This window comes from Panthera leo, chromosome C2 (genome assembly GCF_018350215.1).
Source record: "Panthera leo isolate Ple1 chromosome C2, P.leo_Ple1_pat1.1, whole genome shotgun sequence".
Lineage (NCBI taxonomy): Eukaryota > Metazoa > Chordata > Mammalia > Carnivora > Felidae > Panthera > Panthera leo.
In genome coordinates, this window is record NC_056687.1 from 122,035,681 (window position 1) to 122,057,770 (window position 22,090).

At 50.1% G+C, this 22,090-nt stretch overlaps 1 protein-coding gene across 1 annotated transcript in view; it reads right to left on the reverse strand.

Annotated features, from left to right (window-relative positions):
* Window positions 1-234: 234 nt before the first annotated feature.
* The window catches only part of SPSB4 (splA/ryanodine receptor domain and SOCS box containing 4), a 64,873-nt gene continuing 43,017 nt past the window's right edge, over window positions 235-22,090 (reverse strand). Inside the window, exon 2 of the mRNA XM_042903213.1 lies at window positions 235-1,582. Coding sequence (XP_042759147.1) covers window positions 1,455-1,582 — 128 coding nt within the window. The 3' untranslated portion in view covers window positions 235-1,454. The remainder of the gene's footprint in view (window positions 1,583-22,090) is intronic.

Here is a 22,090-nt window from a genome sequence, read left to right on the forward strand (position 1 = left end):
AGACACATTCGTTCTTCCGGGGCAGGCCTTTGTAAAATGACTCGGGTTTGGGCTCAAGTGGGAACGACAAGACGGAAGACGTGAGAAGAGCCTGGAGAGGGGTTCCCACTTCTGCCTTATGAGGGTCTGGGAACACACCAGCCAGGCTGATGAAGGACGCCCTCCCATGCCTCCCCACACAGCACTTAGTAAACAGCGGAAGGACTGAACAACACACTTTATTAGAAACGCTCCTCATTCATCAGTCAAATTCACATTAAAGTCGGGGGAGGCGGTGCCGTCTGGGGCTCTGGGATCCCATTGCGGTGACAATTTCCAGTTATAACGGAGTCTGGACACAGCTCTGGGAGCACACGAGAGATGCCCGACAAGGGTGGTGGCGGCATCCCCAGGAGAGGACCAGGCTCGGGACCCGCACCCCTATGGGTCCAGGGCCACCCGTGCAGCCCCAAGCTGATAAATAAACAGCACATCGCACACACGCTTGAAACAGAAACAAACTCGTTCGTGTCTCCTAAAGTGAAAAAATAATTCGTTCAAATAAAGCTTTGTGACGGCTAGGTACATCCGAATGGACAGTTGCCTAGAGTCCCTCAGCACCCCAGGAAGGCTCCCCAGCCTGAGGCCATCATCCACTCGGGTGTCACAATGCCTCCACTTCCCCCATTAGCACCTTTGGACTACATACTGCCCTCACCACATTCCTCTTTTAAAATGCCACCAGATGTAAGATAATAATAATCAAGGCTACACTCTGTCCCCGGGGTGAATTAGTCAGACTCAGCTTCCCCGAAGAGAGGTGCCTGGGGTAGCCAGGGAAGTGGGTCAGCGGTGGGGACAGAGGGCACGTGAAAGGGTAAGTAAACAATGTGCAAAGAGGTAAGCTGGAAGGGGTCTACACACGGCTTTGTCCACTTGCCAATTCTGTCATCAGGCATCCCTGGGTAACAGTCTTTCAAAGGAGCACAAAGTCCCAAGGTGTCAAGAGAGCGTCGGCACCAAGCTGCTTTCGTCCTTCATCATTCGGCCGCACTTTCCTCCCCGAGCTGGCCAGTCTTCCCCGGCCCTGTCTGCACCCGGGCACACCACAGCGAGCCTCCCGCCCAAATGTTTCATTCATTCTCGTGAATAAGGAGACACGCTCTCTGATCAATACCGGGGCCGTTGTGTCTTCTTGGTCGGGGGGCAGGATCTCCGCTGGGCGCAGGCTCCGGGCTCCTCATGGCTCCCAAGGAGGCGCCTGACTTAGGAGGGCTGCCTCCAGGGTGGCAAATACTGTTGGCAAGGGACATTTCACTTTCAACGTTGGGAACGCATCCTGGTCCTTTCCAAGAACGGAGTGTCCTGGCGCTCTGGGGCGAGGAGGAGGACGCCTTCCTGAATGTACTGTGTGACCGTGAAATGACAGGCCCAGGCCCTGCTGTGTGTGGGTCCCCCACTGCTGCTCCTCAGCCTCACTGGTACTGCAGATAGTTTTTGAGAGATTGAGGCAGGGGCAGGGCGCCGATGTCCCGTAGGCGCTGGCGGCCCAGGGCCAAGCGGATGGATCTCCGGCACAGGTCCATCAGCGGCAGGGGCTCAGCTGCAACGAGAGGAAAGTGAATTAGTCTTGCCGCTGCCTTCACACACCTGCTCACCCCTGCCTACCATCTGCCCACCACAGGCGCACCTGCTCCTCTGATCTGGCCTCCAGGTCTGGGACTCCTCCTCCGGGAAGGCTTCTTCAGTTATACTAGCTGGAGGCTTAGAGCAGGGGTTTTCAAACTGTGGGAAGCAACTGATTAAAGAATCCTGAAACCGGGGCACCTGGGTGGCTCAGTTAGACTAAAGAATCCCGAAACCGGGGTGCCTGGGTGGCTCAGTTGGTTAAGTGTCGGACTTCGGCTCAGGTCATAACCTCACAGCTCATGAGTTCAAGCCCCGACTCGGGTTCCGTGCTGGCAGCTTGAAGCCTGGAGCCTGCTTCAGATCCTGTGTCTCCCTCTCTCTCTGCCCCTCCACCGCTCACTCTCTGTCTCTCTCAAAAATAAGTAAACATTAAAAAAAAAAAAAAAAAAGAGGGGCGCCTGGGTGGCTCAGTCAGTTAAGCCTCTGACTTCTGTTCAGGTCATGATCTCACAGTTGGTGAGTTGGAGCCTGGCTGCGGACTCTGTGCTGACAGCTCAGAGCCTGGAGTCTGTTTCGGATTCTGTCTTCTTCTCTCTCTGCCCCTACCCCTCTCACACTCTGTCTCTCTCTCCCACTCAAGAATAAAAATAAATAAATAAATAAACAAAAAGAATTCTGAAATCAATTCATTGGATGGTGACCAGCAATTTAAAAAAATAATTAAAAAAAAAAAAAAACAAAGAAGAAAGACAAGAAAGAGAAAATGGAGAGCAATGACCATAGCAAGAGTAAGTATTCCACGAAAGCTGTTTCTCTGATATGCATGTTCCGTGTGTCTCAATGGAAAAAATACTTCTCTCTGCAGGTCCCGATAAAAATGAAAGCCTCTGACCTAGGAGGGGATCTGCAGTGGGCTTCCTCTTAGAAACAGGTTAGGCTTGGGGAGGCTGTTTGAAATTCCGTTGAACCCTCAAACTTCTCCTGTAGCACCTTTTGATAATCAGCAGAGGGATGTATTTTCTTCTAATATCCAGTTCTGGGAAAATTCATGAATTAAAATTCATAACCCACAGAACATCTGGATGTGGGACCAAGTTTAATTAGTTTTATTGCACATATTTATTAAGCTCTTATTCTCTTCCAGGCCCTCTGATTGGACCTAGGTATACAGAGATAACTAAACCAAGTCCAGAGGCAGTCCTGGAAGTAGAGAAGGGCTCAGGGCTGGAGTTTAAGCAGGTGAATACTTGTAACAGAGTGTAATAGATGCAATGATTCCTAAGTGCACAAGGGGCAGAAACTGGGCAGTTTCTATGGAAGAATTGTTTGAAAGGTTCAAAGAGAGGATTACTGAAAAGGTTTTGAAGGATGAATAGGAGTTTTATGTCATGTTAGGGAGGGGAGTATTCTAGGCCGAGAGAGCAGGCAAAGGCACAGAGGCATAAAACAGCCTAGAAGGTCTGGAGGGAGAGGAATGGTGCTGGTCAGCTGGGTCAGGAATGAGAGGATGGTGGTGACATGTTGTCTCATATGGCTTGTATAGGGCTAGTTTCCCCAAGCTGATGGTAACACATTAGAGGCCTAATGCTGCATCTTTTTTTTTTTTTTAAGGTTTTTGTTTTTGTTTTTGTTTTTGAGAGAGAGAGAGAGTAGGGGAGGGGAGAGAGATAGAAAGGAAGATAGAGAGAATCCCAAGCAGGCTCTGCGCTGTCAGCACAGAGCCCGGTGTGAGGCTCATGACCCCAGCCGAAATCAAGAGTCAGACACTTAACCAATGGAGCCCCCAGGCGCCCCCTGAAGCTGCGTCTGAATGCTTTTTTGGTAACAGAACAAGTGACAGTTTAAAAGCATCTATAATGTGCTAAGATGTCATAAAACTGTAAGTAGTGAATACTAACACAAGAGTTGTGATAGGAATAATATAAGGGATGGGAAAGAGGTCAAGAGTGTGTTTTGGAGGAATTTTCATTTACGAGAGCTGTGGAGTTAATATGGAGAGTCATTCGAGTTAAAGCAGGACGTGGCCGGTGCACTGGAAGCCACACACCAGAGTGTCCCCAGCTCTCCTTCACTCGAGACGAGGCTGTGCTGTGTGGCATATCCATGGGGAGTATTGGTGGCTTTAAACATTCTTGCCTCCGTATCCTCTTTTGACCCTCATACGAACACTCATGTTGGCCAGGGAGGCCTGGCCTCCTGTTTTTCAGGCCCAGAAAGCAGATCAGTCACCGTCAGTCACATGGTCACACAGTCACCATGCCTAGACCCACACCCGACACCTCTCTTAAGGCGTTCCCATAGCTACACCCTGGTACCCAGCTCTCCTTCTCCCTGTCCTCCCATCTGGTTCTGATCCAAGCTTTGCGCTGCTCCCCAAATCATGCCTCTGTGAACACCCCCTCCCAAATCCCAATCCTCCTATCTAGTTATAGTTACTTTAAGTTGTTTATTTATATATTTTCTTATTTGAGTATAGCTGACACTCAATGTCACATTAGTTTCAGGTTAACTGTAGTCACTCTTTACTGAAGACTTATGTGGTCAGGTGCTGTGGGGAACTGCTCACGTGAATGTATTATCAAACTCATATCACAACAACCTTTTGGGGTAGAAGTTATTATAACTATTATTATTACTCTCATTTTATTGATTTATTTTTTAAGTTTTTTTTTTTTTAGCTTATTTATTTTGAGAAAGACGGAGATAGCATGAGTGGGGGAGGGACCGAGAGAGAGAGAGGAGGGACAGAGGATCCCAAGCAGGCTCTGCAGTGTCAGCGCGGAGCCCAATGCCGAGCTCAAACTCACAAAACCATGAGATCGTGACCTGAGCTGAAGCCAAGAGTCAGATGCTTAACCGACTGAGCCACCCAGGCACCCCATCCCCATTTTAAGGAGGAGGAAACTGAAACACAAAGAGGGTAAGTCACTTGCCCAAGGACATATGGCCGGTAAGGGCCCAAGCCAGGAGCCGGTCCCCACTCGTGGCAGAGCCCACGTGGGCCCCGTGCACAAGGTGTCCTGACCAGAAGTGCACTCTTCCTCCACTTAGACAAACGTGGCAAGGGTTTTCAATTCCATTCCTCGTCACAAGCAGCCTGTGAACTTCTTAAGGGACATGACCCGACTCACCTGTCCTAGGACCTACAGCCCTCAGTCTGCACACAGGGGGATGGCCCGGAAATTGTCTGTTCAATGAACAAATTGATGTTCTGCCTTGGGGCATGTCCTCTATAGGTGTTTTAAGCTGTTGGAATAAATTGCTCTTACCCGGAAGCATGTCTGCCTTAGCTCCCCCATGCTCCTGTAAATCCTCCCCCGACCCAACAGGGCAGTTTTCAATTCAGGTGGGGATTTAATTGTGGTGGGGATTCAGTGAGCTGGAAAGTGTAACGCACTTAGCATGATAACACAGAGTAGGTGTTTAACACGTGCCATTTCTAGCTATCTCCTCCCCACCCGTGCGTTTGTTTGGTTGCCCTTGGTGAGGATAAGCTTGGGGAGGGCTGTTAACAAGGTAGGTTTGGGCTCTGAGGGGAGAGGGGCTGGCACTTTGCATCAGGAAAATTCTGAGCTGTTAATGTCTGATAATCATGCCAGAGCTTGAAAGCTTCCTTAAATATTTTAAAGCTCTAGGCACACATCAGGTCCTCAATGCCCAAAATGCTAAGCCTTGTCAAGCAAACCCAATGCCCTGTGTGTTCCCTGCCTAGTTAGGGGCTGAGGAGGAGGAAAGAACTCTGTTTATCCTCATTCCTCTGTGGTCTTTGAAATCAGTCCAGAGCCCAACTCCAAAGGAAGTGAGAAAGGGGGCTGGGGCTGGAGTTCAGGGCACATCTTTAGCTCTGAATAGGAAATAAAAATCATCTCTGCTAATTTCTGAGCGACCTGTAAACTGAAGGCTGCACAGCAATGCCAGAGTGCACAGAGCAAGGCCTTGCTGCAGCCGTGGAACTTCCAGCACTTCAGGGATGCCCAGTGTTGGCTGGGCCCACCCTCCAACTCCTCTCTCTGACTCCCCTTGGCTTTGGAAGCCTTCGGAGAACTGCCACATGCCGAGGCTTGGAAATGATCAACCAGGTGGGAAGAGAAACACAGAATCTTTCAGCACAGGAGCCATTTTCAGAAATGTTTTCCAACCAAAACGACAATTGAAAAGGAGTCATTGTTCACAAAAGCACATATGCAAGTGGCCAGTAAGTATGTGAAAAAGTGCTCAACTTTATGAATCGCCAGGAAGTGCAAACTGACACTATAATGTGACTCTGCTGTCTGCCAGCCAGAATGGCCAAAATGGAAACAAGGTAATAGCAAGTGCAGACGAGGATGTGGGACAACTGGAGCTCTCATGACACTGAGAGCATGTAAGCTGGCACAACTGGTTCGGAAAACTAAAGCTGAGCCTGTGGCCTGCAGATTTCCTTCCAGTGTGCACCAGTGTACTAAATGCAGGTACACGAATGCTCATAGACGCATTATTGGTTTTTAAAATTTATTTTGAGACAGAGACAGAGAGCGAGCAGGGGAGGGGCAGAGAGAGAGGGGGAGAGAGAGAAATCCCAAGCAGGCTCTGCACTGTCAGCACAAAACCTGATGCGAGGATCAAACCCACAAACTGTGAGATAACAACCTGAGACGAAGTCAAGAATCAGACGTTTAACCCACTGAGCCACCCAGATGCCCCAGAAGCAGTATCTGTAAGAGCGCAAATCTGGAAACAATTCTACTGTCCACCAACAGTGGAATGTAAGTGTAAATTGTGTATCTTCACATAGCACGACCCTAACCAGCCATGAGAAGGAGGACCCACAATTATATGCAAAAACACGGATGAATCACAAACATAATTTTGAGTGAAAGAAAAGTACATTTTGTGTGACTTCACCTATAAAGTTCCCAAAACAAGATGATGACATTAGGGCAGTGGTGATACTGGGCAGGGGGCGATTAGGTAGGAGGAGGGGCGCCTGAGTGGCTCAGTCGGCTAAGCAGCTAGGCAGCTAAGTGTCAGACTTCAGCTGAGGTCATGATCTCATGGTTTGTGAGTTCGAGCCCCGCGTCGGGCTCTGTGCTGACAGCTCAGAGCCTGGAACCTGCTTTGGATTCTGTGTCTCCCTCTCTCTCTACCTCTCCCTGGCTCACACTCTGTTTCTCTCTCAAAAGTAAATAAATATTAAAAAAAAAAAAAACAGGAGGGACAGGAGGAAGCTGGGGGACAGGTATTGTCCTGCTCTTTGAGTTCTGGTTGTACCCGTGTGTTCAGTTTATAGAAACCATCCAGCTTTGTCACCTGAGATTTGCATGCTTTCTGCATATTTATACATCAAAAATGCATTTGCATTAAGAAAAATAAAAGGTCACTGACTGAGTGGGGAGTGCCTCCACTCCATGGTTGGGGGTGTGGACACAAGCCAGACGTCTTCCCAGCGGCTTCAATGGGGCCAAGTGAGGAGAGGAAGCTGGTTCGGAACCCTGTCTCCTGCTCCCACCACCAGTGGGCCAGGCAGTTGGCTCACCTTCTCGGGACCACATTTTTCTCATCTGTAAAGTGGGGACAGCAACACTTCCAGCCACGTGTTGTGACGATAGTATGCCACAGCATGCTCCTTGCCTTAAAGACATTCTCTCTATGGTAGGTCTTATTTCAGGCCATCAGCCCAAGAGGCACCATTAAAAATAGTAACAATTTACTTATTGTGTTTCTAAAAATGCCTCAGTACATGGTCCTAATTGACAATGCTCTGCTCTTGATGAAGATTTATTGAAGCTGGGGCTGCATGTCTGGTTCCACGCTAAAAATATCACAAGGCAATCATTTCCAAGGTTCTGTGGTGACCTGAATTCTTCCGTAACTCTCTACCAACCCCTTGTACAACCCCAAGTAAGCCACAGAACTTCTCAGGGACTCTGTTTTGCTGTCAACAAAGTGGGGAAGTTAGATCATCTGGCTTAGAGAGTCCATATCTGTGATGGAAACGGTGAATGGTGGAGATTTCACACAGGGATTGGTGGCTTAAGCAGCTTCCCTGGGCCCCTTGAGGTCTCCTCTGCTCGTAGTAGAAGATGCCAAGATGTGAGTCCTACCCTACATCCATCCCTACGTTGATATTTTGAAAAAAGATCAACAGTTTAAGGTCAGGAGATGAAATTCTTTTGCAACAGCTATAGACAGTGGTCAGCAGATAGGGGAAGGTTTGAGCGCCAGCCTTGAAACCTGAACTTCAGTACACGTGGGTACTGTTTGTTTTCGGGAAAAGAAATGAGAAGACACGCATACGGGCAATCACACACATGCTCTATGTGCCTGACACCGTGCTAATCACTCATCCGTAGACTATGGTTTTGGTGTCAGAAGACTCAGAGAATTCCCTGCATGCCTCTGGGCCTCCCCTCATGCTGCTCCTTCAGCTGTCAGAACCCCCGCCCGCCTGCCAGAAGCCTGCCTCCTCTATAGGACCCCAACTACGTGTCACCTCCTCGCCAATGGCGTGGCTTCTCTGCCTTCTGTGTCTATACCTGTCAAGTGTCGCTCCACTTAATTACCCAAATGGACAAATATGTCATTACGCATTCACTTCTAAAATATATGGCATCCCTGTACCAACCGGCCCCATCATGCTCTGCAGGGACCTCAGCTCATATCTAGAAAGCATTTGGAATCTGGAGTTTTCTCTTAGCAAGCTTCACTGTTTCCCCAGCAAAAAGTGTTGTGACTGCAGCTGGGACATAAGCAGCGTTTTCTGATGAACTCTGTCCCAACAAGCGTCACTGGCACAGATGGTCCCCACAGCACAGGTGGGGTCCGCGTTTTTCCCCCGGGATAGAGAGCGAGCGAGCCCCTTCACGAGCATGGGAATGCTGCACAACAGAACAGTCCTAAATAATGCATGGCCTTCCCTAGCAACACTGCGGAGCAGGGACGTGGGAAACTTCCAGAGGGGAGAATCCGGAACAGAGTGTGCTAGGAAACACCACCTGAACTGTGTGAGGCTGTGCCTGAGGCGGCAGCCTGGACCCCTGGCTTCTACCTCTCCCGCCCATGTCTCTCGAAAGGGCAGAGGAGATGTGCACCTGTGTGCACGTGTGTGTTTAAAGGGTCTGACAACAGTACTGGAAAGCAAGACAGGCAGTCAGCAGCCTAGACGTTCGGATAAATTCTGGGAAGACAGGAACAGGACGGTGGAAAGATCAAGCAGAGAACTGGCAGCCCTGTGCACCAGGGGTGGACACGGCTCTCACCAAAGGAGCCCTGGAGAAGCCCCAAGCTCCAGCAACAGAGGGCAAGACATGGGCTTTCATCAGGGTAATCCCTTGGAGAACTACAAGCTCAGCATCTGGGACAGCTGAAGCCTCGGCTCGCTCTCTGCAGGAGACAGACAGCCTCGGGGAAGCTCCTGGTCAGCGCTGCGGTCAAACAGAGATGCCGAGTGGAGCATGAGCCAGCCCTTCTCCACCGCAGAGGGCATGCTGGCCGGGGGGAGATGCTTCCATCTGGATGAAGCGCCCGTGGGTCTGGCCCGCCCAGCACCCTGACCCAGTCCTCTCCAGAAAGGTGGGTCCAGAAAGACAGCGCTCCCATCGCAGGGGAACTGCACTGCTATGGAGCGAAAAGCAGCTACACTTCAGATTCTGAAAGAGGAGCCTCTGCCCACCCAGTTTGATTGTTACTCAAGGAGGTACTCCTGCAGAATGAAAACGTGCTCCAAGAAACAGGATGGCACGAGTTTCCAGGAAAAGGAGAGAAGAAATGGAACATGCATGTGAAGGAAGGTGGAGTGATGGGCATGAAGAGCCGTTAGATCTCCTGCCTGTGGCCGTCGCTTCTCTCAAGTGCCATCCTCCCCGTGACGCTCTCTGCCTCCTCACCTCTGGCCCCAAACCTCAGCCAATCTTCCACTGTGCTCTCTGGAACTGCAGCTTTGTACACAGAAAATGGCACCCCTGACTTCCCCAGGAGCTCCCCCCACCTCCTGCCTGAAGGGCCCGTAACATTCTCTCCCAGACTCCACGGCCCCTCGGCCTTCCCTGGGGGCCGTCTGTGCCTGCAGGCCCAGGAGGCGGGCAGACTCCTTGCACATCTGAAGTTCCACACCTGCCATTCGCTTGTGAGAATTCCCAGCTCCTCTTTGCACCCCTTGGCTCTGACCCTTGCTTCTTTCATCCACTGACCTCTGGCCCCTTGTTTGTCAGGGTGCTGGCCCGGCCTCCCAGGTCCCCTCTCCGCCCACACCTGCTGCCTCCACCTCTGACGCAGTCCTCCACAGGCACAACCCTCTCATCACTCAGGCTCCTGGTTCTGGACCACCTCGTGCTTGGGACACTCCCCTCCACCCAGTGCCCACCCCTGGGTCATGCCACAGAGCTCAGCCACATTCCCTAAATGCCCATTTCAGCACCCCAGTCTCTGACCACTGGATCAGCTTCCCCCACTGTGGCCACAGGACCCTCTCCTTTTTTGCTCAACCCATCAGCATTCTTTTCTTTCACCTTCCTCCTCACCCCAGCTGAATGATTCACCATCCCCAGCGACAGCGACAAAGGATGGGGGGGCAGACGGGTGGGATGGGTAGCCACTAAGTGGCCGGGGGCGCAGGGCTGGAGACTGAGAGCGTACAGGGAGCTAGGAGCCCCTTGAGCTCGGTTCATCTCTGTTCAGGTCCATTTCAGGGCCCCCTCGCCCTGAACCTGCTGCACAGCTGAGTGAAAAGTGGCTGAGCAGCTGGCAGCCCTGGGCTGTGGCGGGCCTCGGCCACCAGCTGGCAGGGTGGCTTCGCCTTCCTCCTTAGGGTCTCAGCCTCTATCAGCGTGGCAAGTGGTTTGGCAAGAAGGCTCAGGGTCCCTTCCACAGCTGACACTTGGCAGAACGGAAATCAGATTTAATCCTGGCAGCAGAGGGACTCTGACTGAACCCAATCAAATTAGGCTTCAATGTACATGAAAAAGTGAACGGCAAGGCTTCCGTGAGATAAATGTTAGATGAGCCTTGGAGATCTAGGGCCGTGGCTCTCATGCTAGCACAGGCAAGGTGGGCTTCCTGGGGGAGGTGGTACTGAGCCATACTCTGCTGTGTTATCAAAGGCAGGGCTGGGTGCTCAGAGGCCGCACTCAGGCTTACCAAGTGAGACTCATGTTAGCCACAGGCTCACATTAGCACTGCGGAAGGAATGAAGACTCTTGGTGACCTGAGTCCTTCATCTGAGGGCCTTCTATCCATGGGTGCTCTCTGCTCTCTTGGCCCGGATCTAGCAGAGCTGGGGTTGCCTGCCCACTCACTCTGCCGCTGTGCCCAGGCCCCGCCAAAGCCAGTGGGTGGGTGTCGGCTGCTGCCTTCACCCCACTGTGAGGAAGAATGAATGGCTCCTGGCAGGTGCTGGGGGACTCGGGCCTCTCTGGGGATTTGCGGCCTCAGCCCTTTTGAGCCGCCTCAGCCCCTAAGCGGTTGCAGGCTGAAGAAGCCTCTGCGTGTTTAGGCTGTGGGGGGGACTGGGGAGACGGAAAGAAGATCCCGTCACTTGCCCAGCCTCTTGAGAGCCTGGCAGGGGTGTGGGGAGCGGTGCTGGAGAGAAATCCTAGCTCGGCTTCCGTCCTCCTACAGGGCCAAGATCAGTCTCTGTTGACAGCAAACTTGAAATTTCCCTGAATGATGTAAGATCTCTTCGCTGGCCCATTCTGCAGATGGGGAAATCAAAGCATGAGGACATCACTGTTATTATTATTTTTTTTAACGTTTATTTATTTTTGAGACAGAGAGAGACAGAGCATGAGTGGGGGAGGGGCAGAGAGAGGGAGACACAGAATCGGAAGCAGGCTCCAGGCTCCGAGCCATCAGCTCAGAGCCCGACCCGGGGCTCAAACTCACGGACCGTTGAGATCGTGACCTGAGCTGAAGTCAGACGCTTAAATCAACTGAGCCACCCCGGCACCCCAGGACATCACTGTTATAATCAAAGTCTTCTTAAGAGGGCTTGGAGGGACACCAGAGGCCCAGTGTCATTTTGTGGACTTTGAGGATAAAGTCTTGTCCCTCTAATGCAACGATGAATCACAGATGCAGGCACTCATCATACTTCTACTTCTAAACTTGCTTTGCAGGACCTGAGCAGGGAGCTGGGCACACAGGGGCTCCCGGGGCTACAGATGCGACAGGGAGATGAGAATGAATGGTGGCAGCCCAGCTGGGTTTGTGTTTAAGAGCAGGAATTGTAAGGGGGGTTGTGAGAGCCAGGAAGAGGGGCACCTAGCCCAGCCTGGGATTATCCAGGATGGCTTCCTGGAGGAGGCTGCAAGTAAGAGAAGTTTCAGAAGATGAATAAGAGTTAGCTTTACTGCTGGGTGAGGATGCCTATTGGCTCCAAAGCCATCTCTCTAAGATGCGTTCAAGGAATCTCGTTTGTGTAAGTAACATTGGGAAAAGTTCACAGTTTTCTCAAATGACACTTTGAGGAAACAAAAACCAGCTGTTGAAGATCTAGTCTGTTAAAAGAAAAAGTCAGCGCCCTCACTTTACTGGGAGTAGAGGCTGTACCCTCGATCTTAGCCAAGTGTCCATGAGGGTGCCCAGGCGAGTCCCAGGAGTGAATGTACACTGAGATGGTGTGTGCCTCACTCTTCAAATGAAGACATTTCCAGAAAGGCACATGTCCCTTTCCATTCTCATGTCCCTGAATTCTGACTGGAATGATCAGTGGTGGTGTTCCTGGAGCCTGAGGAACATTTCATTTTGGAGGGGAAACTAAAATGACTATTGACCTCAACTCGACAGGTACTTAGCCCCTGCTATTACCTGAGTTGGGGACAGCGTCACACCAGCCTCTACATCGGCCCCAGTCTGGGACCCTCGTGAGCCATCCATGGCCCAGGAGCATCAGCTTCAGCCGGGAGCCTGCTGGGAATGCGGGAGCTCCGGCCTACCCTGAACAGCTGCATCAGGCCCAGCAATTTCACAAGGTCCCCAGTGATTCCAACACAACAGTCTACAGGCCTGCTCCATGGGGCTGCTCCACACACATCCCAACACCCAGCAGAGAACCCACGTATCTCCCCCGGCCCATCTTCCTCACCACTGTGCTTCTCTGGTGGGATCCCTGTCCTAGGGGCCATGTCTCAGGCTCCTAAGCCCTTCTCTGCCCTCCAAATTGGCCCCACCAGCAAGCCCTGCCATGCCCACCTTCTAAACACCTCGGATCCATCCTGACATTGTCTTCACGACCAGCCCTCTGGTCACCTCCTGACCCCGCCACAAAAAGCAGCCTCCTGAGCATCCCCCTGCCTTTGCCTTCTCCCCATCTAGTATAGCTTCCTCTCTCTGCTGGGTGAGCCTGTCCCCCAAATACTTTCCCCAGCAGAGGCCTGTGAGTGGTTCTCATCATTATGGTGACTCGCCTGAGGAGTTCATGGGACAACCCCTCTTGGAAATATTCTGTCCTGTGGCCAGACATCACCATCTAACTTTCCGTTTGGGAAGTGTGGTTTCCCTACCCCCGACCTGTGATAAATCCCTGACCACCCCGAATTCCCCTAGAATCACTTCCTGTTGGTGGTGTTCTCTTCACCCCTGTAGATGCTGGGCTCCCACAGGTAGGGACTGGCTCCTATCCTTGCTGCCCAGCCCTTAAGGCTCTGCTCTGCACACGGTGGGTGCTCGGTCCCCGGGACCAAGGAGGCAGCTGCGATGAGCCTCATCTTTACAAAGGAAGTGGTATCCCAGCTCTTCTGGTGCAAGAAACACAGTTTTAAAAAGTAGCCCTTTTACATTGCCCTAAGCTGGCTGAAGAACCCTCCAGCAAGGTCCCACCGGTGGACAGAATTAGCAACACATTGCGCCAGTTCCTCGGTCTGGTGGAGGGATGTTCCTGACTCAGCCGAAAAATTTCCCAGAATATCTGGCTGTTTTCAACTTGGGGCTTGCCCTGGGGAGCTGCACGATGGCTGGACACCCTGGCTTTGGATGAGGACAGCCCCTGGCCATGCGGGGAGAGCCTCAGGGAGGTGGGGGGGAGGGCTCTGGCTGTGATACACCCTGCACCACGGATCGTCCTATGTCCCCAGAAGTCTTCCCTGCTACTGCAGTCCTGGGAACAGCTTGGTTGCCCCTACAGATGCTGAAAGAAACACATCCAGCATGGGATGACCACATAAGAGAGCACAATGGTCCTTCGGAGACAGTTGGTGCAGGTCCCATCCAGGGCAGTGCTGGGGCCCTCAGGGGTGGGTCCCCCTTTCTCATGGTGTATCCCCTTCTAAAGGAGAAGAATGAGGGGTGTGGGGGCAGCAGGACTTGCCGACCACGTAGCAAGACTTACTTAAAGCCATAACAATGAATACAGTGTGGTATTCGAACAGATAAACTAGAAAAGTTCAAGAACTAAAACTAAATAAGCCATTGTTTACACGTATGTCTATAAGTGAAAAATCTAGGGGCACCTGGGTGGCTCAGTCGGTTAAGTGTCTGAGTTCAGCTCAGGTCATGATCTCGAGGTCCATGGGTTTGAGCCCCACAGCGGGCTCTGTGCTGACAGCTCAGAGCCTGGAGCCTGCTTCGGATTCTGTGTCTCCCTCTCTCTCTGCCCCTCCCCTACTCATGCTCTGTCTCTCTCCACCTCTCAAAAATGAATAAATGTTTAAAAATAATTTAAAAAGCAGTACATGAAAAATCTATAAGGAACAATAAACACAAAATTCAGAGAAGTGCAGGTTGGCAGGGATGAACCACGGATGTGCACAGGGGTATCAAACTGCCAATGTTCTAGTCCTTGGGTTGGGGATGGATTCACGGGAACATTAAATTATAAGGAAGTAAATACATAAAGAAGCAAGTTAGAATGAAAGAGGGCTATGCATGGCTCTGATGGCAGTATATCACAACTAAGGATTGTGTTTAATCCAATTCTCTGTATCAGAGGTTCGGTCAAAAACAAAAAAAGAGAAAGAGCAAAAGTGAGTGAGACAAGTCATGGACTGGCCTCTATCTGGCCAGAAGCTTGGCCAGAAGACAATTTATAGCTGAATTCGAGCTGATGAGTAATAACGGAGTCACCCTCGCCTGCTGAGAACTTAGAGCTGCTTAGGAAAAGGTGCCGCTGGAAGGAGACACAGCCCAGGCCTGGAGCTGAATTCTGGCTTTAAGCGGCCAGCTGCTTCCTCTGTAGAAGGCGGACGATGCCTGCTTTGTCGGCTGTGGGGGTGTGGGGGCACGAGATGAGGGGCACGGGCTTAGGCCCTGGCACACCTGGGTGATCAAACGTGACAGCTATTGTTTCAGAACAGTTGGTCCTTTAGAACAAAGTGAAAGCAGCTGGTGTAGACAGCGGGACGGACACCCCGTGTAGGATGCTTCCACGTCAACAACTGCTGGGGAGGCCCAGCAGCTGGTGCACCACGAAGCCCGCATCCGAATCTAGCTTGGTGAAATCCCAGACTCCAGCCCTCTCCATCAGCCCTTTCTACTTTGAGGATGTTCCTCCAATCTTTTCATCAGAAGCAGAAGCATGAGGAAAGCCATGAGGGTTGATCTATTTTCAAAGTCTATCTTGGTGTTCTTCTGGGCTCTTTGGCTGCATTTTTGGCAATAATAATAGTAAAAATCTAAACAGTCACAGCAAGGATGTACATAGCACTTCTAATGTCTGGAGATGGTCTAAGTCTTACTGTACTTATGCCTCACTATCACCCAATGAGGTAGCCCACTTACAGACTGAGGAAACTGAGGCACAGAGAGAGGTTAGGTAGCTTACTTAAAGCCAGCTTCAAGTGGTTAAAAGGGACCAGAACTCAGGCAGTGTGGTTTGGGACACACCTTATGTTGGCAGACTCTCCTGGGGAAGTGGGGTGACAGTCACTGAGGAAGAAACCTAGGTCTGCTGATTGTCCCCAGTCTCTGTGGCCCCATGCCCCAAGACTCAGCCTTGCTCCGTGTGTGTGTCAGGAAGGGGTAGCTCTTTCTTTGTGCGTGGAGATCCCTGGATGGACTGGAGGTGAGCCCCTGGCCCAACAAAGCCCAGCCATGGCTGGCAGGCAAGTGGTGAGATATGGGGCCAATGAGGGACTCTGCCTAGTCAGGGACAGCTACTAATGCGTGGTCCGGTCCACCTGGTTGCACCTGGGATTTGGTCTGAAGAATTTGGAAAGGAGAAGGAAGCCAGAGAAGACTGCCTTCCACTGTCATCCCTTCCTGAATCAGCCTCAGGGCCATGTACCCTGCAACCATCGAGGCTAATGGGGACAGTTGACTCCTGTTTTCTAGCAAATAGCCAAGGTCAGGCAAACTTCCTTCCACTTGGGAAACGTCATCACCCTAGCCTCTTGCTAAACAGCATAAGCCTCAGGGGTTTAATACGAAGGCCTTCTAATGGATTTATGGTGTTTATTTGACCTTTCCAAGTGTGAGCTCAGAAACAGGCCCAGAGGACGATGGTGGAAGCTTGTTTTTCTTAACTTAAGCAAAGCTGATGAGTAAACTGAATTCTTGGATGGAGTCTGCCTAGTTTTCTCACCCTGGCTCCCCCCTCCTTTAGCCAGAGGATCCAAGTAGCTCAAGAGGAACCCCGTATTTAGGGGATAGCTTGGGAAGAGAAAAAGTGTGTCTACTGAAAAGCGGCAAGTGATGATGTCTGTAAATAAAAATGTTCCATGTGTAAAGAGCCATGATACAGCATAATAGCTAGCAAATTTGCAAACTCCTGCTCTATTTCCATTTCTCATTTCAAGGCAAATGGCTCTTGCTTTAGATAACTTTTTAAAAAGTTAATGGTCAGTACATGAATGAAAGCCACTTCTAGTATCACAGATGTGTTTGGATTTTAGACCAGAGGCGGCCAACTCCAATGCCTAGGGGCCAGAGGGGTGGCCTGTGTGAATGGCAGACGCAGGTGTGGGCAGTGGGCATGAGGGTTGGGAGGGGGAGTCCTCCACTAGAGGGCGCACACAAGCTCCAGCCACGGATCCACGCAAGAAGGTGCGTCCCGTGTTACGGATTTCCTGCTCTTTCCAAAACCCCTGACATCCAGATTCTTATGTGACATTTCTGTGTCAAAACATTTCTAGGGCCAGACACAGACCCGGGCTAGTGGTGTTGGTTCACTGCCGAGTGAAGCTCATCCACCACCTTGTCAGAACCTGGTTAACAGTCATCCCACCCTGGGGGGAGGGGCACCCCCCATCCTCGTAAACTTTTGGAAGGTCCGATCCAACCACGGAGGCACAAACTTGATGGGATCCAGCAATGTGCTCACTGTTCCTCTATGCTGAGGATGACCCGAGCTATAATATCCACGATGACACATAAGCATCCTGAACTTCACGAAAACCCCATTCTCTCTCTCTTGAGCGTCTCTCACCATGGATTCTGAGTATTCTGATTGGGAAGATCTCACTCACTTGGTCACCAAATGCACCCACTCCTTCGCACTCGGTTTTCCTTGTGTAGACAGACTGGCGAACCAACCAGGTTGGCAAAATGTACAACCTCCTGTAGGGGTTAGGACACCTGGCAGTCTAGGGGCACTGGAGGGATCACCACAGAGTCTCAGTAATGATACCACCACCACTATCCCACCAACGGTAATAATGGTTAATATGGAGCTCGCCCAAGTAACAGACACTTGCCCTTTGGCAACTCGTTCAGTCCTCCGCATCCTATGAGGCAGGTACCATGTTTACCCTCGTTGTAGAGACGAGGAACTCAGGAATCGAGAGGTTGTGTGATTCCCAAGGTCACCCAGAAAAGAGGGCAGAGCTGTTGGTCCCAGAATCTGTTCCTCACAAGACACTATTCAACACCCAGAACACTGATGTACTTGGGGTAAAATGTCCATATCTATTTTCCCATAAAATCAGACACCTTCTTATTTCTTATTTTACTCCAGACAACGGGTAGCAGATGGTAGAGGTTTAGCAACGAAAATATATTGGTAGAGAAAAATGACAGACAAAATTAATTTTTTTGTTAGTGTGAGTTGGACAAAGGCAGGAAAATATTTTAGTTCCGGTTGTGGCAAAACCAGTTTCTTAAAGGAACACAGATTGAGAATCCCCTTGACCTATCTTGCAAGTTGCCAAGAGAATAGATCTTAAATGAGAAGCTCTTACCACAAAAAAGATAAGATACTAGGTGATGGGATGGAGGTGTTAGCTTCCCCTGCAGGGGTAATCATTTTGCAATATGAAAGGGTATCAAATCAACACATTGTACATCTTAAACTTACACGATGTTGTATGTCAATTATATCTCAATAAAGTTGGGGGGAGGTGGAGGCTTGTTTCCCAATTATAATAATAATAATAAAACAGCCGAAGACGGGCAGCCGCTGCCCTCTGCTGGGCCCTGCATCCGGGCCCAGCTCTGCCCCACTAGCTTGAGATGCATCACCTCTCTGGGCTGGCATAGTGAGCCAGACACAGCACCATCATCCCATGTTATTTCGCAGCGAGGAAAACAAGCCGGGAGGCTTAAGCTGCTGGCACAATACTACAGACCTGGCGAGGGGCGGTCAGTGCTGGTGGGTATTCGCTATGCTTTCGTCAATTACCCCCTGGAGTCCTATGTTCCCTGAGGATCTGCTGTGTGCGAAGCCAGGTGCTGGGGAATCAGAAATGAGTCAGACACCCTCAATTTGGGGAGCACACAGTGTCCTAGGGGTCATGGGGGATAAAGGGTGCTCCCCAGTGCCATGCTCAGAGTGAGTGAGTTCACCCCTCCAATACTTTCTGCATGAGCATAACCGCCCTGTTGACTGAAGTCTGGAGACAGCTTCCTTGCAATGAATTTATTTTTTAATTCAGGTGAGGTGGACCTAACATAAAATTAACTATTTTAAAATCGACAATTCAATGGCATTTAATACATTCACAGTGTTGTAGAGTCATTACTTGAATCCAGTTCCCTTTTTATCCCTTTTTATCACCTTTTTATCACCCCCAGAGGAGATCCTGTACCCATTAAGCAACTAGTTCCCACCATCCCTCCTTCCTCCAGCCTCTGGCAACCACTAATCTGCCTTCTGTCTCTATGAACTTATCTATTTTGGATATCCCACATAAATGGAATCATACAGTACGTGGCCTTCTGTATCTGGCTTCTTTTATTTAGCAACAATGTCTTCAGGGTTCCTCCATGTTGTAGCATGTATCAGAACTTCATTCCTTTTTATGGCTAAATAACATTCCATTGTGTTGAAATGCCATATTTTGTTTATTCCTCCGCTGATGGACATTTGGGTTGTTTCTACCTCTTTTTTGGCTGTGTCTATGTATATTTGGGTACAAGTATTTGAACACCTGTTTTCATTTCTCTTGAGTATATAACGAGGACTGGAATTATTGGGTCATGTGTTGACTCTATGTTTAACTTTTTGAGGAACCACCAAGCTGTTTTCCACAGTGGCCACATCGTTCTACATTCCCACCAGCAATTTCCCCATATCCTTGTCAACACTTATTTTCAAAAATGTGAATTTAGTTGGATGAGATTCCTGGAGTGAGAGACAGAAGACCCAGGTCTCGGCTGTGCCACAGACTCACTATAATACGGTAGTAATAGCGGCCAGCATTTCTACGGTGTGTGCTACACCAGGCACTATTTTAAGAACTTTCCGCAAACTAACTTCGTTTAATCCCACAACAGCCATCGGTATCTTCCTTTACAGATGAGGAAAATAAGTCACATGGAGGTCATAACCTGCCCGAGATCACTCAGCCAGTGAGTGGTTCAGGAGGGATCCGAGCCCAGGCAGTGTTAACGAAGGTTCTAACCGCCGCACACAGGGCGTCTCTGGGCTGCGGTTCTCAGCCTGCGTGAGGCAAAAGGGCAGGTCTCTTGGCCAAAGCCACAGGAGTTTTTTGCAAATGAATTTTTATGTAGAACCACAGGTAGAAGGGAAGGTGACCAGAGTGAGGGGTGGGGTCTCAGGTAATACCCTCAAGGTGGGGCCTTGAGGACTTCAGAGGAACAAGGTTTTGGGACTCCTTTGCAAGACCCACGATTCTGGGAAATGAATGTTGACACAAAACCTCAGACTTTGGTCCAATGGGTAGAAAGGGCATATTATTTGATACACCTTACATTTACCAAGCATGTTGTCTCTTTTCTGAGGACCTTCACAAATACCCTAGTTGCTATCAGAGTGAATCATTCCACAAATACACTCTAGAATATCTGAGGCCCTAAAGACTTCTATTTACTAGGATAGGCTTTTTAGGAACCAAAGAGACCTGCTGATTTCAGTTAGTGCAGACTGGAGAATTCCCACTCTTTTCTTGCCTTGGTTTCAGGTCCTGTGGCAATCTCCCACAAGTTGGAGCCTCTTTCCTGTCTTGTCAGTTCAAGCTTGGGATCTAAAATAATCACCAAGTATTGAGCACTTACTACATGCTGGGCCTGGTGCTCAGAATTTTTGACACATCATCTCCCTTAATCCTCACTGCAACCCGTGAAGGATCCATGTGCCTTATCCAAAACCCTGGGGCCAGATTGTTTCAGAATTGAGAGAGTTCCAGAGTTTATTAATTAAGTTGCATATGCCATGTATTGCATAACATCCCTGTGGTCTGGGGCAGTGCCTGTAATCAAATACATTAATATTTCTATAGTGAGACCTATGAATATTCACACTGAGGGAAATAAGGAATGACTATAAATAGGCTCACACCCGTTCCAATGGAGTCTGGCTGCCAAATGAGTTTGCCCCAAACTTAGGAATAAAGTTCTGGTGTTCACAACATAGTCCTGCACCAATATCTCTGTTTTACAGAGAAATGAAGCTCTGAGAGGTTACATGACCGGCTAATTGGGGTAACGTAGCTGGTGAATACTGGAGATAGAATTTGAGTCAGAAGTCTGTCTTTAGCATTCATGTCTATAGCCACTTGGCAACATGGGGAAAGGGCACAGGGGTGCCCGGGTGGCTCCGCTGGTTGAGCGTCTGACTCTTCACTTTGGCTCAGGTCATGATCCCAGGGTCACGGGATGGAACCATGCGTTGGGCTCCATGATGAGTGTGAGGCCTGCTTAAGATTCTCTCTCTGTCCCCCTCTGCCCCTCTCCCCCATTCTCTCTCTTTCTCACTCTGTCTCTCTCAAAATAAAAAATAAAAATAAATTAAAAAAAAATTTTTAAGAAAGGAAGAGAGCAAAGATTTCTAGGGAAAACAGCTGAATGTTCAAATCTCCGCTCTGCCACTTAGGAGCTATGGAAGCTGGGAAAATCCCTCACCATTGACCCTGAGCTTCTGTGAGGTCTTTAGGGCTGTTTTCAAATATTCCAGCTTTTACCCTCCAGGCACAGATCAGCTTTCCCTTTCCTTACTCATCTGCAGTTAGGTGTGACCATGCACTTACTTTGGCTAATGAAAGGTCAGTGGGAGTGCTGTGTATCACTTCCAAGTGGAAGTTTTAGCAGCCAGTATGTGCATTGTGTCTTCTCCTTTCCATTAGGGGACCATTAGAGGCTGTTCCTTTTTCCCTGGACCTGAAGGACATAAACCGTACAAAATAGAGCCTTGGGCTGACCAGGGATGGGCAAAAACAAACCTTGGTTGTTTGAAGTCAGTGCAATCTGGGGTTTGTCTATTACAGCAGCAAGACCTGGCCTACCCTGACTGAAACGGGCCCCTTCCCTCAAAAACAAGTGATGTGAAGACTGAATGAGGTGGCACCTGTTAAACTCCAAGACACTGCCTGGCAGTGAACGTTAGTTAATTCCTCTTCCGGCCTCAGCCTGAATTCCCTAGCTGTAAGGAATGGGGTATAATTGTTATCCTTCTGTGTGTGAATGAGTAAAACTGCTTGTTAATACCATGAGGCATTAACGGAAAGCATTTTGTGGGTGTTTACTTGTATATTCAGTCATACATGTCCCTCACCCCACTCTGGCTTTGATGGAGAGGCTGGGGAGAGGTGTGGAGGGGGAAGGGGGGGGTTGGGGACAGAACCTCAGCCCTGAGATAAATGGCCACCCGAGGACTCCAGGTTCCTGATGGAAGGGACAGCTGTGGGCCAAATATCCCCAAAGACAGGACTGCAAAGGGCCCGCTTGTGACAGGAGGAGGTCAGGGGGGCCAGGCAGCCTGCTGACAGCTGCTGAGCACAGAGAAGGCACCATTTCCCTCAGGAGGGGCTTCCAGGCGAGCCCGCTCAGGCTGACAGATGGAGGGAGTGAGGCTGCGGGGAGGAGATTCTCTGTGATGAAAATGTGCAGTTGCCACGGGACTTGCATTAAGACCCCATTTAGCAACACCGATTAAGGAGCTATAAATAGCACCTGGGCTCTCTCACAGGCCATAAAACATACTTCCCTGCACTGCTCCCAGCCTGCAGCCTGCCCTGCTTAATTGGGGCTCAAAATAAAATACCTGGAAGGCCACTTTTTGATGGAAGGCCCTTGTTGTCATAGTGACCAGTTGCTGGGCTAGGGATGGGCCAGAGGCTTGACACAGGGCTTCTGAAGCAAAGGTGGGGGAGGAGAAAGCTGGGGAGGAGGAAGGGGGGGA